Genomic DNA, 19259 nt, shown 5'->3' with positions numbered 1-19259 from the left:
TTATCTTCACACAGCCACCATTTCTCATCACCAGTAATGATAGATGATAAGTTGATCACAAGCAAGCAGAGTTCCACATATGGCCACCTGTTGATTTTTGTGATTTTGGCTTGGAGCATGTGGTACCTGCACACCCAACCTTCCCCATTGCATGCAAATTTCACACAATGGTGGAATGATCACAGTTACACATTTGCCAGTTCTTGGGTACACTGATGTGGACCATTGTGGATTAATGAGTTTAAACAATCATCATCAGACCCGGCAGGTCTTCCTGAATATGCAGTTACTAATGTCAAAACATCCTCCTTACAATGAGAAAATCCTGTTCTTTCTGTGCTGTGTCCAATGGCATTATCCCCATACATGTTGCAGATGTTTCTAGCTGCCTCCATTACTGTCACTGCCCTATTGAACTCGAACAGAAGAATGTGTTGGAAATGTTAAGATTTCTCCACTTGGCACTCATTTCTAGTGTCTATAGCTTCCCTCACTATCCCCAAATGACAAAATGACAATATATAAACCCAGATAAACAAATAAAAAAGGACAATCAATAATCAAACCTGTAGCAACTGGAATACAGACACATGTAACAAAAATGTTACAAACTTATGCACCAGCCTAATACTGATAGTTTCCATGAGTTACAAAGAATACTAATGCAACAGCTGCATGTGGACAGGTTCTGTGTGAATCTCTTCTCAATGTTCTGCACTGCTAGGAGAGAAATTTATTCTTAATCGTACTACAGCACAATTGTAGCATTTTTCTGTGAAAGGAAACTGCCCCCACTTTTAGCAGTGTTCTCTTTTCATTTTGCAGACTGATTATACCTCCCCCAGGATTTCCTGTCCAGTCTTCTAATGGGAGTAGACTAAATAACTTAACTGACCTCATGTTTATAAAGTGGAGTTATTTTCAGTTTATTAAATGAGTACTTATTTGCAGTTTTTAAGTGAACTTTTATGTAAAATATATTACTATAACTAAAGACTGAGAAGTGTATAATTTGTAGTGTGATGATGTCTGTAACCTGTGTGGTATTGGTATGACAGGAATTGATTTTGTGAATGAAGAACCTAGCTGCAGTCTGTCATTGGCAGTATATTGTAGAGCCATCTAATTGTGTTGCAGTCACTTGGTGGGGATTTAATGAATAAGCAGAAAGTTACTGCCTGTCTCTCACCATTACTTCTGTTACTGGTGCACTGCGTAAACCTCTTCCCTTCAGGAATTGCTGGCACTTGTAGAGTTGGCTGCACCAAGTGGACTCAGTGTCAACAGCTGCTCTGAGGTCGATACTTCGGTTCCCATTAGATCATCGAAGTTGGGCACTGTTGGGCATGGCCAATACTTTGTTGGGTGACTGTACCAGTATGCCCCTTCCCTTCTCTCTCTCTCTCTCTCTCTCTCTCTCTCTCTCTCTCTCTCTCTCTCTCTCTCTCTCCCTCCCTCCCTCCCTCCCTCCCTCCCCCCCCCCCCCCTCCCAAGGTGTGTTCGAATATGTCTGATGGAATGGGACTTATTATGTTCAAGTCTAGAAAAGTTGTCAGCTGTAATGAATTGACTTACGTTGATATATCTGAAGTTCCATAACTCCTAGCTAACCTACCTTTGTTGTTGGAGAAGACAATCTAAGCCTGTGGGCCTCTTCAGAAGTTGGATGAACTGAGGATGTAGCCAGTTGACAGCTCCAGCTGTTGAACGTTTTTACATAATAGCTCACTTAACAGGTGAAGATAACTACTCATTTAATAAACTAAAAAAACTGAACTTTATAAACAAGAGATTAGTGAAGAAATTTTGTCTCCTCACTTGACAGAACTGGACATGAAGAGCTGGGAAAGCATAGTCTTTCTCCAAAATGAAAAGCAAGCAGCTCTCGTGGTGCGACTTTCCTGGAAGAATGCTATAGCTGCTATATGCAGGACAACTGAAAATCAATTTCCCATATAGCAGTATATAACAGTGTGCAGAGATTTACGTAGATTCTGTCCATATCTGTTTCTTGCATTAGTAGTGTTAGTAACTCACATCTGCACCTTCAAATGTGTCCCTACCCCCACAGGTGGGGACTTCTGGTATGGTGTTTGTGATGGTCCCACCTACCACTGTACAAAAATTTACAGCTCCACTAACTTCCTTGCCACATTTATTCCTTTTAGCAGTAATATTGGTAGACTGGATTGGGATTGGTAAGATAATGTTCTAAAATACTGTGCCAAATAATTTACTCTTCTAGATAAAGGAAATATAGTGCAATCAGAAATACAGTAGCACCATGAGAATTTTTGTCTTGATACTTTGTTATTACATCAGTAACTTGTGAATGAAATTTGTTGAAAAAATTTACTCACCAACCAATGCCCTGGCATAATTTTTTTTTCCAAAGAGTGCAATTATAGCTGCATAAGAGCTAAAAGAGCATCTTGAAGGACCAGGCACCTAATCCGTAAGCTTGTGTCTGCGGAACATTTTCGTGAAGAAATATTCTGAGGCTAGTTCTACTCAGCAATGCAGATGAACTGTAAAATATTTGGGGCATGGTCACATTTAATCAGTTTTGGAAGTTCTCTGCTACTTCAAGAGTGTTAATTCAATTTACATGTGACAGATCTCACTGTGGCTTGCATAAGGATAAAGAATACATTATTGAAGTAGCACACCTTTTAACACTTGGCATACCTCCTCTCTACGGCTAATTATACAGCTGCAACAGTGCCATTAACTTAAAAAAAATTTCAGCATGTAATGTTAATATAGGACTAGTATGCAGAATTTATAAAATACCTAGCTAGTTGTTGAAAATAACACATCAGCTTGGGTCTGCAAGAGGTTCGGGTCATAATGCAGACTATGGAATGAAAGAAACAATTTTTTTTTTTTTCAGATGCACATTTTTGTCAAAAACAATAATGGTCAATGTCTTAAAGTTGGTTCACAACTGATAGAAGAATTACATCTTAACTTACAAACTGCAATTGATTGGCACTCTAAGTGCACCTAGTGTTGTTCTTCAAATACTTTCATAATTGTCACAGATAAATTATTTGTTACTGCCATTTTTAAATATAGAGATTTTCAATGACAAGTATTTGTAAAGTTTTAAGTGTGATAACATGTTCCATGTGGATAACAAAAACATCTGAAATCGTGACAACTACAACACCACAAGATGATTATCTGAAATAATCTTACTTTATTACATAATAATTGCTGCTGTATAAAAACAGACAGTGATATAAGAAGTATACAAACTGTGGATAAATCTACAATTTTTATTGCTTTCATTTATAAACATTCCAATGTCAAAGTATTAATAATTCGTACATATACAGATCTTTAAAGTCATGTCAAAGGTTGTGAATATTTGAAATGTTTGAATTTTGAATGATAGACCTTGTTGCTTTCCAGACACTATTATGGTATAAATTTCTGTATTTTACATAAAAATTACATTACATAAACATTTTTTTTTCTTCCTGGATCTGAAACTACTAAACTGTCTGAATCAAAGTTTCACTCTGTGTAGCTTTGTAATTGTTCATATGAAATAAGATGATGAACTTTACCTTCTGTATGTTATTAAATAATGATTAATATGTGTTACAGAAAGAAAGTCATATGTACAGTGTCATTATAAAATACAGTGTATCACATATTTAATTTGAAAAGTGTATCACCTGCTTCTATATGAATCTGGTATTGGGTATTTTATTTAGCTTTCTCATCTGGCCAGTTACATTATACATTATAAATCATTGCTTTATGCTGGGGTTGATTCAATGCTGAACATCTTGTGACAAATACTTATTGTGACACTATCCCATGATAACCTCAGTAGTCCTTCTACTCAATTGACAAATTTTTTAATAGAAACAAATGATGTATTGTATGTATTCATACTATTAGTATTGTTATTTCAGCTTAAAAAAATCAAAATAAAAATAAAAAATTGACATGTTCTACATCCACGAGGATCTCCTCAGCACGGATCTATGGAACAAAAAACTAATCTAATCTAATCAAGTACAATGTTTCCCACAAAGAAATTTACTTCATAAAAATAGTTTGTAATGGCAGAAATTTTGAAGTAACATTCCAGTACAATACAACAAATGTTGTCTAAGATCTGTATATATGAGGAATCAATTGCCAACTTAAGTATGAAATCATTGATGAAAACATACTGTTCATAGTCACTTTCTGAAATTGCGAATCAGGGATGGAAAAAGGAATTCACAAGGGGCAACAATCACTTTACTGCAATCATCATATCATGGAAAAAATTGTTCACAATTATTAAGTTTGGGGAGCAGTATTTACAGAATATGCCTGAATGTTTCCCTAAAGTTCTGTATTACCAAGCACCTCATAGCCAGACTTCATTATGTGCATGACACTAAAACTTTAATCTTGTACTGCAATCATTTTATGCCATTGGTGTATGAAATGGCAACACAGTTTCTCAAACGGGGAAAATTATTACAGTGAAAGATATCAACGATACAATCTGATATGCCTAATTAAAAATGGGAGAATGTAAAGAGTGAAGTGAAGGCTAAAAACAACAGGAAATAAGGTATCATTATGGTCCCTTTTTGATGGCTTAAGACAAATACTGAGAAAAAGTAACTAATGAGAATATGTGACAAAGTTTTTATTGGTCCTGTAGTACATAAATGAAACTAAATTTAAGAGGTGTTTCAATTGGTGATGGTGGTGGTGGTAGTAGTAGTAGTAGTAGTAGTAGTAGTAGGAGGTGGTGGTGGTGGTTAGGGGCGGGGGTAGCATTGTTAAACTTACTAACAGTTCCTCAGACTTGCACATCTACTTAAGTTTCAGACTTAGGATCTAAGTTGAAATGTTGCTTAAAAAGATAATAAATTCGATAAAGCAGCGTGGAAAAAACACTAATTAAAACAGTTACTTTCCTGTTAACATAAGAATCAGTTATAACTAACTTCCCACTAATTGTGAACATATTTACAGCTATTCAGATAGTGAAGAGGCAGGTTTTACACGACACTGAAGTCAGATTGTGCATATGTAGACTCGATCTGAAATTTCTTGTCCTTGCTGAACTAAATATGTAACTCAGGTTTTGTGAGAGTAGTACGAATATTTAAAGAATATGAAGAACAATAAAAATTGTCAATTAATGTGGCTAATTTTTTCTGTAATAAATTGTGTAACATGTTATGCACTTTATTATTATTATTATTATTATTTTATGTTAATGTTACAGAAAGAATGGCTTAACATACCACAACCCTAAAGTTGGTCAGTGGAGTAAAAGACTTATTCCTTTGGAGGCAGCTGCTATGGACAACAGTTACGTTCTTTTGTTCATAATTTCAAATACCTCGCGTTCTGTTGCTGCTATGGCTGTGGTATGTATACATACATTCTTGTAGATCTTTGTGGTTGTTGCTAATTTAATTCAGTCGTGCTGTTGGATAATAACACGTATGAAAATTTTGGTAAAAGGATTTTCCATTGTGTTTTATAAACTGGACCTGTTCCTATAGCAATCTTTGAAACACATTACGCAGTGTATTGGGCACTGATAACTTCACCATTGAGTGCACATAAACCCCAAAAACACACATACATAATGTGTATTAACAGTACACTTATGCTTTTGGTTATTTGACATGGCAATGTATCTGTATATATTAAAAATAGTGTCAACTTAATCTACGAAGTTATAGATGTAAGTGCAATGTGCATAGAAGCAAAATTTGAAGCTGCAGCCATAATGTTGCCAAAACAGGAAATTATAATTGCTTCAGGCTTACTTGGACAATAGAAAACAGTCAGTTAAGGTAAATAATCAAGCATCAGAATGTCTCCCAGTTGTGAAGAGTATACCTCAAGGATCTCTTCTTTGACCTTTCCTTTTCATTATTTATATAAATGATTTACCTGCAGTTGTACCATGTGATGCAGTGCTATATGCTGATGACACGACACTCATCACATGTGATACCAACCTTGAAAATGTGCAACACAGCATGGCAGCAGAAATGGAGAGGTACACTACTTGGTCTGAAGCAAATGCACTGCAGGAGAATGATAGTGAGACTGAAAGCTATTGTATTCGGTTTGAATGCTCAGCTGGGATACCCACACAGTTGTATATTTACAACTGTCTTGTCTTCATGAAAGAGAATCTGAGTAAATTTGACTTGAGGACAGTTCATAACCATAACATAAGGAGTGGACATACGGTTAATATGCCAATTCTAGGCTTGCAAAGACACAGAAGTGTTAAAAATATCTTGGTCCTGTCTACTTCAACAAATTACCTGAAAATGTCTACACAGAGCCAGTAAATAAATTTAAAACTAAGTATTTCAAGGTGGATGAGAACTAAAGAAATTTACTCTGCTCAAGAGTTCTAAGAGTATGTGGCAAATGACCCACTTTCCTTATGAGAATCAACAATAAATTAACTGCAAACTGTACACATGTCACAGTGTGGAACTATATTATTACTGTTTCATGTACTCAAGATTAATTATCTGTTTATTTATTTGTCATTCACTCAACTATGTAGTTCATTTATCTTGTAACTGATCTATTAGGAAACTTCTTGTTTTTATTGACATTTGCATAAATATGTATTCATCCATCTTGGATTATTATATTGTAGTTAATGACATTTGTTGTAGTTTATATTATTACTATTGTGTTAACACTGATGACACCAATTGCATGTAAATATGCTCAAAGGTGGAATAAAACATTTGTATTTGTATTTATTTGTATTTGATTGTAATTTCTCCATATTGTGAAGAACTGGTTTCTGGACTACTGATATCAAATTGAGTTACATATAAATTGAAATTGGTTTCCATTTGACAAAGGCATTAAAACTTGTTGTAAGAATGACTAAACAACATTTTTCTCATGTTTCTAAGGGAGTATATTAATGAAATGTGTGTGTGTGTGTGTGTGTGTGTGTGTGTGTGCTGTAGACAATAGTTGTTATTTGGTTGTTATTTGGTAGTGATAGTGGTACCAGCAAGATCAATTTGGGTTGTTAATTAGAAGTTTCTTGCAGGCTGCTCACTACATTGGATTGGGCTGCAATGTTGTACTGTGTGTACAACATCTGGCAGATGACTGTGTACTGGGCAGTGACAAAGTAAGTTTTAAATGTATATTTGTGTTTCCAAGCTATTAAGATAATTAAAATTTGTTAGAACACTAAACACAGCATGGGAATCGATCATGCTCTAGACTGATGCCACTAAAGGAGAATGGAGATAGCAGTGAATAATTTTCGATATTTTGTAAATGGAGAATTGGGAGAAAAAAATCATTCTTGCACATTAAATGTTATTTATAGATTACTCATTTTAAAGTAACCCAGTGAACAGAGCACAGTGTAAATCAGTTTAGAGAGGAAGCAGTGTCACTGTGTCCGTGTCCGTCCCTCTCCCTCACTGGTAAGGAACCCATATTGATGAATAACACTTGATAACTGGTGGAACAAGTGCCTTTTAAGCCACTTCTTTCATGTATCAGTTAGATTTTCTTAAGATACTTCCTATCAATCTGGCGTCATCTTCCCCTGCTATTGGTTTCATGTGACTATTTCACTTTGAGTCATGCTGGATAAGTACGGCAGATATTTTACGGTAGGTAATGTTTCCAGCATTTCTCATCAGTAGTGTAGTTGTGCAGTAGTGACTTTCTTTCCCTATGAATACACAATATGTTAATTTATTTACGTTCATGTTTAACTGTCAGCCTGTACCATTCATCAGTCCTCTGAAAGTCATTCTGCAAATGGATACTGTCACTTGGCATTGATACTTTCGTACACACAACTGTATCATCTGTGAACAGTCCTGAGGAGCAACCAACACTTTCCATTAGATCCTTCGTTGTTGTTGTTGTTGTTGTTGTTGTTGTTGTTGTTGTGGTCTTCAGTCCTGAGACTGGTTTGATGCAGCTCTCCATGCTACTCTAAGATCCTTCATATAGAATGTAAACAGTAATGGTCCTATAACACTTCCTTGGGGTACTGTGGAAATTACCTTTACAGTTGTTGATTTTGTTCTATTAAGAGTGATGTGTTCAGTTCTGCCTGTCTTCAATCCAGTCACAAATCTAATCCAGTTCTTGTTAAGACCATAATTTTTTCACTAAATGGCCGTGTAGGACAGTGCCGAACGCCTTCTTGAAGTAAAGGAACACAGCATCCACGTGAGTGCTGTTGTATGGACAGTAGGGATCTCGTGGAGGAACAGAGCAAGTTGAGTTTCACAAGATCAGTGTTGATTTTAATAGAGGAGATTTTTGCTATCCAAAAAGTCATGATTCTTAAACATAAAACATGTTTCAAAGTTTGAAAACAGACTGACATTAACAATGTAGGTGTATAATTGTGTGCATCTGTCCTACTGCCCTTCTTCAAAACTGGAATGACCAGTGTGTTTTCCATTCGCTGGGTACTCTTCATTGCTCCACTGATCTACAATAAACTGCTGCTACAGGGGAATAGGTTGTGTTGCATAATCTTCATAGAATCTTATAAGTATCTCATCTGGTTCCTAGGTCTCTCCACTATCAAGCGATTGTAGGTGCTATTCTTTTCCATGATCAGTTATCTCAATATCTGTTTTATCGACATTCATACAATGATTGAAAGGAGGGACTATGTTACAATATCAGGTGATGAAACTGTTTTGGATGACCGAATTTAGTATTTTGGCCTTCTCTCTGTTCTTTTCCGTTTCAGTGCCTCTTTTCAAATGGTGCCTCATGTAGAGTGCACCAGTAACTCAATGAGTTTGTGAAGTATTCATGAGAGTATGTTAAGTATAATTCCCAAAATGTGCAAGCTGTTACCCTCAAATGCTACACAGTGGGTTCCTTAATATCACTTCCCATGAAAAATATGTGCCAGGATTAGCAAACATGATGGATTTCAGTAAATAGTGCCCCTGCTCGCTATCCTTAGCATAACTGGAGGTAACTTGTTCAGTTTTCATATTGTAAATATGTAACTGTTGGCCACAGGCTCTGACCTGTATGCACTAAACAATGCCCAACAGAGTAGAAAATGGGAAAGAATTAGGTGCTACTAAATTCGAAATTACAGAGAATTGGCATGCCACTGGATTTTATAGCTATTTATAAAAGCAAAAAACCAAGGAGAAGATTGAGAGTTTCTGTCATTATTCATGACAAAGTTTCCAGATGATGATCATTTCTAGAGCACTGCAAAAGACACAGTAAAAGTCTCCACAGAAGATTAACACAAACTGTCACAAGACTATCATCTGGGGTAACTCTAACAAATTATTCCATCTTAACACAATATCATATTTTACGTACGGATTCACATATTGCCTTCTCCAAAAATGTACGGAGACTACTATGAGCCATCTTAGCAGTTTGGCACTTGCTCTCTAAGAGCACGCTTATGACTGGTCCGTCCCTCTTGTTAGTAAGCACTGACAGTAATTAAAATTTTTCCTGATGATTTGAGTGATACTGAAATTAGTATTAACAAGTTCTCTGTGCAAGTAATGCTGTCAGCATGATTGGATCAGTATCTTAATATTTAAACAGTAAATATAAATAATAAAAGGTTAGCTTTTTGGCACCAGGCCAGAGGTGGTTCTGTGATGCTTTTTGTACTATTACTTGGAGCAACTCACTGACACTACTGTAAATGTGGACAAGGACATTTTTTTAAACATCTTCAGTTACAAAGTGTTTCTGTTTCCTCTATAGCTACACAACATACACTAAGGTATCCTATCACCTACTAAATCTCCCGACCTTAATCCCCTCAAAATGTTTGGAAGTATGTGGCATAGCAGATAAAATGTAGCAATCAGCAATGTGTGATTTGGTAGATATGTGGGATCCAATCATCAATGACTGGCTTCTGCTGTATATGGCATACCTGAAGAATTGTCATTCTTAACTAGAGTTTTGTACTGTGATCAATACGCTGCTTTTGTTCGTATCCAGTGTATCTTAGACACATGTTGCAGTCAAAACTGAAGAGATAAATCATTTTATCTTACTACTACATTACTATGGTCGATAGGTAAAAAATAAGTTAAGTTTGGGGCTCGAGTAGGAGAGTGAGAATGATAACCTCAGAAAAATCATGGTTTGAATTTCAGAAGAGTTGCTCAACTGCAAATGCCATTTAAATATTAACTCACCAAATTTTACAAACCTAGCTGGTTGGCATTTTCTGTGACCTATCAATGGCATTTGACTGTGTGAGCTGTAATATTCTCCTAGAAAAACTGAGATTTTGTGGAATTGATGGCCAAGTAACAGACAATGTCATGTCTAATCAAAGGAATGCAAATAATTCACCCAATGTAATTAGGGAAAAATCTTCTAACTGGGTAAAATCACTTACCGGATTCCACAAGACTCAGTGTTAGGACACTGTTGTTTCTGATACATCTAAACAACCTTCCGTCTAATATACAATAAGCAGAATAGTTCTTTTTGCGGATGATATTAGTATTGTAATCTACATACACACACACATACATACATACATACATACATACAGCAACAGAAGAAAGGATAAGTAATGTTGGGAAACGTATTATTGAGTGGTTTTCTGCATAATGTCTCTCTCAATTTCAAAAAGATCAAACACATTAAGTTCTACACATCTGTAGGTACTACACAAATGATAACATTAAAACATGGTGATGAAATAATAAATTGGGTGGAAATATCAAAATAACTAGATGTACATACTGATAAGAATTTAAATTGGAAGAAACACATTTTAGATGTTGCAAACTAATGTAGTTCAACCATATTTCACTTCAAATCATTGCAAATTGTGGCGGGTGCTCACCCATGATTATCTTATAGATGTCTGTTCAAGAAGTTTGGCATTTTGACAATTGCTTAACAATATATTTATCCCCTTGTGAAGTTTGTTGTAAGAAACCCACTACAGTTAAAAAGGAACAACGGTGTACATAATTAGAATGCCAGAAGGAAAAAAAAGACATTCGTTGTTCCATGCTAAGGTTGTCTTTAGCGCAAAAATGTGGTGCACTACTCTGCACCAAAATTTTTGATCACTTACCAAATTCTGTGAGATGTCTGTTACCAAATTTAACTTCATCTCAACTGAAAAAATTTCTCCTTGACAACTCTTTCTAGTCCATAGATTTTAAAATCCATAAAAGGTAGTTCATAGGAATTACTAATTCACACTATATTAAAATCAAAACTTGTAAATGATCAGTGTGCAGCCATATTTACATAAGAATGTGTAATGTGAATGATCTAAAATGATACATTCCAAACTATTAAGATTAACTGTAAAAATGATCCAAGGAATGTGAAACCAACTAATTAACCAACTCGCCCACAGTTCTTCACAGAGCATGCTGTCAGTCCAGCATGAGAATAAGTTTAATGCTGGCAATCACGAGGCATATATCCCTTAAAGGAGTAATCTCTGAACTAATTTTCTGGATTGATCGGACAATGTTCCATGGAACAGTTGCAAGGCACATCATAGTGTTTGGGAACAGTTCACAAGCTATTGTTAACATAATGGTTATGAACTAGCTACAGTGTACTGTAGAACTAACATGAAGCATGGTGGTATAGCCATATATATTTGTAAGAGACTGAAATTAATATGTGAAGCTATAGATATAAGTAGTTTCTGTACTGAAACATATTTTGAAACATGCAGCTGTATTGTTTCCAAGTATTGGTATATTAGTTGTAACTGTGTAGCGCACCCCTGACCAAAATGAGGACTTGTTTGTAAAGAGTCTTGAAAAACTTAAAGTATTCCTCCTTAAGAAGGAAAAAGTGCAGAGTTTTCATATTCAGTGATATAAATATAGACATTAGAATTAAAAGCAAAACTGTAAACTATCTACTTAACACATTAAGAGCACTTAACTTTTGCTGCATAAACTATACGCCCATGAGACAATGCGTGTCTGGACAACATAATCAGTAATTTTCAAATAAATGAAAGTGAGAGCAACATAATTAAATTGGGCAATTAAGATCATGATGGGCTTTGGCTTAAAACTTCCACTACATAATAAAATAGGAAGCTATTCAGATGAGCCAGGTAGAACAATAGAAGAGTAAATGAAAAGAGCTCTTCTATTTAAAATCCAGGTTAAAACAAATAGACTGGGATGAAGTAATCACAGAAGTTACGAAAGCTAATGAGTCAACCATTAAATTCCTAGATGTAGTAGTCAAAATATTTGAAAAAACCTGCAATAAACAGTATGAAAGAATCCACAAGAGTAACACCTCCACAAAACCAAAAGAATGAAAGAATGGTACACACCAAAATTAAACAAGTTAAGAACAATTATGCCCATGCATCATGACAGGCCTCACCATAGTTAAGCAGATAAAAATATGTACAAACTAGCCAGAAAACAGGTCTAAAAAAAGACATCAAAATGCAAAGCCAATGACACATTCATACTCAGTCTGTAAAACTACTAGGGTTCCATGTCGACCAAAAACTCAACTGGGAATCTCACACAGGTATGCTATGCAAAAAAACTCTCACATGTAATCTTCTTGTTACATAAACTGGGAGGCTCTGTTAGTAGAACACTCCTACTATATGCATACTTTGCCTTCTTCCACTCTCATCTCACTTATGGGATTATACTATGAGGAAACTGCCCAATTACAAAGACTGTGTTTAAATGGCAAAAAAAAAGAAAGAAAGAAAAAGGCAATCAGATGCCTTGTAGGACTACCACCCAGAGACTCATGCAGGCACCATTTTAAAGAATTAAATATAATGGCAGTCCCTGGCTTGTATATTTATAGTTGCCAGATGTATGCCAAAGAAAATTTAAATAACTTTGACCTTAGGATGGCAATGCATTCACAATGGAAATGGACATACAATTGACATCCCGTTTGCCAGACTGTCGAAGATTCACTGCAGTTATTAGTATCTAGCACCCACATTTTTTAACAAATTACGCAAAAGTGTGCATACTATGCCCATGGATAAATTTAAAGTAAAAGTAGCAAAATGGATAAAAAGTAAAGTATTTTATACAGTTCAAGAATTTCAAGAGAGTGCAATAAATGATATTGAATTTTGATGGTACATTTTATGAAAGGTGTATATAGTACAAAATTGGAAATATAATATTATGCAGGCAATTTGTATACACTGTATCACTAACTTTTATTAGATGACACCGATTACATGTAAAATGTTTAAAGGTGAATAAATATGAATAATAATAATAATAATATGAATTAAAAATTGTTAGAAAATTGTCCGTATTAACTTTTACAGAAGCATGTGTACACACTAAGAGCAGCTCAAAATTTGCAAAGAAATGGGTTTCCCAGATTATTATTATATTACATTACTGAAAGAAAATGGTCAGATAAATTTCTGATGTGCTTGTTCTTGGACTTAGAGTGAAATTATGTGCGCACTGAACTTATCGTAATTGCTTAATAAGATGCAGAATGTGTTCTTCCTTGATGAAACTGTCACCTATACATGCACCCAAAAATGTAGACCATTTACTATCATTGTATACTACTTTTGAAAACGTTACTTTGTAATTTCTTATATCTATATATTTTAAATATCAACATAATAAGAAAAAGATTATAAAGATGACACATTGCATTGGAGACAGGCACAACGAAAAGACACACGTTAGCTTTTGGCCAAGGCCTTTGTCAGAAAAGGAAGAGGGGATGGGTAAGGGGAAGAGAGAGCAGGGTACAGGTGGGGGGAAGAGAAGAGTGCTGTCAAGAGTAGTGTACAGAGACTAGAATACCAACAGAGCAGCAATTGGAGGCTGTGGTGGGGAGCAAAAAAGGAGATAAGAAGGGAGGGGGAAATATGGTTGGGTGTGTTGACAGAGGGTGGGAGGCGAGAGGAGGGAGGGATTGGAAACTGTTGGGTTGGTGGTGTGGAAATGGTAGGGTACCATAGGCCAGGATAATTCTGGTAATGGAGAATGTATTTATGTTAGATTGGATCTACTTTTCACTCCAATTGATCCATAGTGAGGAAATCCTCCAGGATGTAAAACATGTCACAAGAACTAGAATACACAATAAATATTTACAGTGAAAAACAAAGAAGAGTATGCTAATGTGCCTTTCAGAGATCCCAAGTGGAATGGTCATCCTGGATGTGGAATATGTGAAAATATTTTAGACATTCTTCCATTTAAGAGGTAATAAGCACTGGATATCATAATCATTTTATGGCACTTAACAATGATTGTGTTACTGCACTGAGTTTGTATAGAAGACAAATTGTACTAATATTCATATTACTTTATATTATTAGCAAATGCGTGCACATGTGCCCCCCTGCTCGCTCTCCCCCCCCCCCCCCCCCCCCCCCCCCACACACACACACACACACACACACACACACACACACACACACACACACACACACACGCGCTCACTCACTCACTCACTCACTCTCACACTCACACCAGTTTTTGACCAAAGTAAGTGACTTTAAATCTTTGTGAAGTTATTTCTTATATTTATTCCATGAATTGAGCTATTGGAAATTTCATTAAGGACTACATATATTGGGAAGCTGTAGTTAATATCCCTAGTTCTCTAAATAGGCCTCTGCAGGATGTTCTTAAGTTCACACCACAAATAATTCTTATTATACATCTTTGTAGCCAGAAAACATTAGCTTGGCTTGTTGAGTTATCCCAAAAAATAATCCCAAATGAAATTATAGACAGAAATTAACCATAGTATTTTGTAAGATAAATCGCATCAGCACAGTATAGAAAACCTGGTGGTGGAGGGGGAAAACCAGATGGCTTTAGTAGTGAAGCAGCCATTGAGATGAACCACATTATGTTCAGCTGCATGTTGTGCCACACGGTAGGCTACTTTGCTCTTGGTCACAGTCTGGCAGTGGCCATTCATCCTGATGGACAGCGGGTTGGCTGTTATACCACTGTAAAATTCTGTGCAATGATTGCAGCACAGCTGGTATTTGACATGGCTGCTTTCACACATGGCTGCTTTCACACATGGCCCAGCCTATGATGTGGTAGGATAAGCCTGTGACAGGATTGGATTAGGAAGTGGTGGGTTTGTGTGGATTGGGTAGGTCTTGCACCTGGGTTTTCCACAGGGAGGATTGGAAGTGGTGTAGGGATGGACTAGGATGTTGTGGTGGTTAGGTGGGTAACAGGACACCACTTTAGGGGCAGTGGGAAGGATCTTGGATAGGATGTCCCTCATTTCAGAGAATCATGATATGTAATCAAAGTCTTGATGAAGGATGTCATCCATTTGTTCCAGTCTTGGGTGGTAATGGGTGACAAAGGGGGTACTCTTTTGTAGCTGGTTGTTGGGGGTGGTGGGAGGATTGGGGGTTGTTAATGGAAATGGCATGGGAGATGCATTTGTGGATTGGGTCTGTGGGATAGTACCTGTCTGTGAAGAGCTTGGTGACACTGTAAGCATACTGAGCAAGGGAGTTCTCACCACTGCAGACACAATTTCTCCAGGTGACCAGGATGTATGAGAGGTATTTTGGTGTGGAAGGGATGACAGCTGTCGAAATTCAGGTACTGTTGGTGGGTGGTGAATTTAGTGTGGACAGAGAGGAGGTGGTCAATGTGTAAGAAGGTGGCACACTGGCTTGAGAAGGACCAGGTGTAGTGGATGGGAGAAAAGGTTTTCAGGTTGTGAAGGAATCAAAACTGAGTGTCTTGGCCCTGAGTCCAAATCATGAAGATATCACCAATGACCCTGAATCAATCTAAGAGTTTGGCTTTTTTGGGGACAAGAAATGTTTCCTCTAAATGGCCCATAAACAGGTTGGCATAGGAGGGTGCCATGTTGGTGCCAATGTCAAAGGCATACCCTCCTTCTCCCAGCCCCTGCAATGGAAACACTTTCTTGCTACTAATCCCTCCAACCAAGGCCAACCTAATCCCAACATTAAACCCTGCCTCTCCCAGTTCATATCGCCATCCAACCGTGACCATTCCTCTCTTCCAACAAACTACCCCCCTGGTCACCTTCCAGGAATTCCTTTCCTCCTCTCCCAGTTCATATCGCCATCCAGTTGTGACCATTCCTCTCTTCCAACTACCCACCCCCTGCTCACCTTCCAGGAATTCCTTAACTCCAATGTGGCCTCACTGTCCTTACACAGGTCACTTTCTCACAACACCAACATTTCAGCAGAAGAAAGGAAAGTGATACACAATGTAAAAACAAATCCTGGCCTAACCGTCCTACCTGCAGATGAAGGTTCCACGACTGCTGTTTGGAATTGGGTGACTCTGCCAACTATCTGACTCCTCTGCCTATAAACTGTACCAAAGTGAGCCAATCCAGAAGTCTAGAATAAGCTCCAGTCCCTGCTTAAACCCTCAGGCTCTTCCCAGAACTTCTCCTGTGCATCCATTTCCTTCCTCACTCTTATGACATCCTGCACACCCATCTTCTGCATGCTCCCAAAAATCCACAAACCTAACTATCCTGGATGCCCCATTGTAGCTGGTTATTGTGCCCCACTGAAAGAATTTTCACTCTCATTTACCATCACCTCCAACCAATTGCCCATAATCTAGCCTCTCACATCAAAGATACCAACCACTTCCTTCACCCACTTACCACCAGACCCAAGCCTTTAAGGCTTGGATACCTACTAATTAATGTTGACACCACTTCCCTATATACCAACATCTTTCATGCCCTTGGTCTTACTGCTACTGAACACTACCTGTCCAAATGTCCTTCTAACTTTATCCTAACTCGCAACTACTTCTCCTTCGCAGGGAAGTTATACAAACAAATCTGCAGCACAGCCATGTGCACTCGCGTGGCACCCTCCTATGCCAACCTGTTTATGGGCCATCTAGAGCAGACCTTCTCATCCTCCCAAAATGCCAAACCCATAATCTGGTTTAGGTTAATTGATGACATCTTCTTGGTGTGGATTCAGGGCCAAGACACCCTATTTTCATTCCTTCAGAATCTCAATACTTTTCTCTCCCGCGCGACCGGTACGGTCACAGGTTCGAATCTTGCCTTGGGCATGGATGTGTGTGATGTCCTTAGGTTAATTAGGTTTAAGCAGTTCTAAGTCTAGGGGACTGATGACCTTAGTCCTATAGTGCTCAGAGCCATTTGAACCTTCTCTCCCATCCACTTCACGTGGTCCTCCTCGACCCAGCATGCCACCTTCCTGGACATTGACCTGCTCCTCTGTCATGGTTCCATCCACACCTTTGTTGACGTTAAACCCACCAACAATCAACAGGAGCTGCAGTCTAGACTCGACAGCTGTCATCCCTTCCACATCAAAAAATCTCTCCCATGTAGCATATCTGTAGTAACAAGAACTCTCATTCACAGTATGCTGAGGGTGTCACCAAGCCCTTTAGAGAAAGCCACTATCCCTCAAACCTTGTCTGCAAACAGATCTCCCGTGCTATGTCCACTCACACCCCCAATCCTCCTCCCACACCCAAGAACCAGTTACAAAGGAGTACCCCCCCCCCCCCCCCCCCCTTAATCACCCATACTACCCTGAACTGGAACAACTGAACCACATCCTTCATCGGAAATTTGGTTACCTATCATCAAGCCCTGAATTGAGGGACATCCTGACCTAGATCCTTTCCACCCCTTCCAAAGTGGTGGTCCATTGCTCACATAACGTCCACAACATCCTAGTCCACCCTTATACACTCCAAATCCCAACCCCTTGGCACAAATTTCATATTTCTGTGGAAGACTCGGGTGTAAGTCCTGCCCAATCCACAATCCCAGCACTTCCTATTCCAGTCCTGTCACTGGCTTGTGCTATCCCATCAGAGGCTGAGCCACCTTTGGAAGCAGCTATGACAATTACCAGCTTTGTTGCAAGCATTGCACAGCTTTTAATATTGGTATGACTACCAACCAGCTGTCCATCAGGACAAATGAGCATAGTCAAACAGTGGGCAAGAGCAAAGTAGGATACCCTGTGGCACAACATGCAGCTGAACATAACGTGCTTGATTTCAGGGACTGATTCACTGCCTGATCCATCTGGATCTTTCCCTCCATCACCAGCTTTTCTGACCTGGACAGATGGTTGATATCCTCAAAACACATTCTCCACCCCTGAAATAATCCCAGCCTTAACCTATGGTAACCTGCTGTCCCCACGCCTCCATTCAATGATTTCAACTTCTCTGTTCTCTCACCTCCCCCCCTATTCTCGTCTCCCATCTTCTTTGTGTGCCGCCCTGTGCCAATGCTCCTGCTTGTCTTTCCCTTCCTTCACTCCTCTCCTTTTTCACCCCCCCCCCCCCCCGCCCCCCACTTCCCCCCAGACTGCTGCTTCTGCTCTATGTTGCATTCTGGTCTGAGAGCTGCCAGTAATGGCAGTCATGACAAAGACATTGGCTGAAAGCTAATGTGTTCTTTCTGTTGTGCCTATCTGCAACTCAAGATGTCATCTTTACAGTGAGTAGCAATAATACACTGAATTTAACATTTAAAAAATGTTTTTTATTAGTGGAGTAGAAGGCCACCAATAAATCCTTCAGGCTTCTCTCAAACTGAATTTCATTGGTTGTTAAGCTTTTTATGGTTGTTGGAAAGGTATCGAAAATTGTGTTCCTGAATAATGCACACCTTTTTGTACAAGAGTAAGTGACCGTAAATCCTTGTGAAGATTATTCTTATTTCTTGTACTGATTCCATGAACTGAGCTGTTGGTTTGAAAAAGTGATATAGTTTTAATGACAAATTTCATTAAGGAATAAATATATTGGGAAGCAGTAGGTGGTATCCCTAGTTCCCTAAATAGGCCTCTGCAGGATGTTTTTGAGTTCACACCACGTATAAGTCAATAATCCCATATGACATTATGGAGTGAAAGTAAGCATAATATGCCAGCTTTTTCATTTTTATATCCCCTATGTCGGACAGAATTCGATTTGCAAATAGAGATTCGTTAAGATGCTTTAGCAGTGCTGTGGTGTGCTGCTCCCAATTAAATTTATTATCAAGCTGTAATACTAAGAATTTAACTCTGTCCACATTTTCTATTTGCTTGTCATCCTATGTTAGGCATATACTCATGGGACACTACTTACAAGTTCTGAACTGCATGTAGTGCTTTTTCTCAAAGTTTAGTGACAAAGAATTGGCTAGGAACCAATTATTAATGTCAACAAATGTTTTATTAGCCAATCTTTCTAAGACTACATTTG

At 38.0% G+C, this 19259-nt stretch overlaps 1 protein-coding gene across 2 annotated transcripts in view; it reads left to right on the top strand.

Annotated features, from left to right (window-relative positions):
* The window catches only part of LOC126469924 (uncharacterized), a 573978-nt gene that overhangs the window by 540986 nt on the left and 13733 nt on the right, over positions 1-19259 (top strand). For both annotated transcript variants that reach the window (XM_050097321.1, XM_050097320.1), the window contains exons 13-14: positions 5252-5396; positions 7073-7156. In XM_050097321.1, coding sequence (XP_049953278.1) covers positions 5252-5396; positions 7073-7156 — 229 coding nt within the window. The remainder of the gene's footprint in view (positions 1-5251; positions 5397-7072; positions 7157-19259) is intronic.

This window comes from Schistocerca serialis, chromosome 3 (assembly GCF_023864345.2).
Source record: "Schistocerca serialis cubense isolate TAMUIC-IGC-003099 chromosome 3, iqSchSeri2.2, whole genome shotgun sequence".
Classification (NCBI taxonomy): Eukaryota; Metazoa; Arthropoda; class Insecta; order Orthoptera; family Acrididae; genus Schistocerca; species Schistocerca serialis.
The sequence above is the reverse complement of the archived record's forward strand: the minus strand, read 5'-3'. Positions and strand labels throughout refer to the sequence as shown.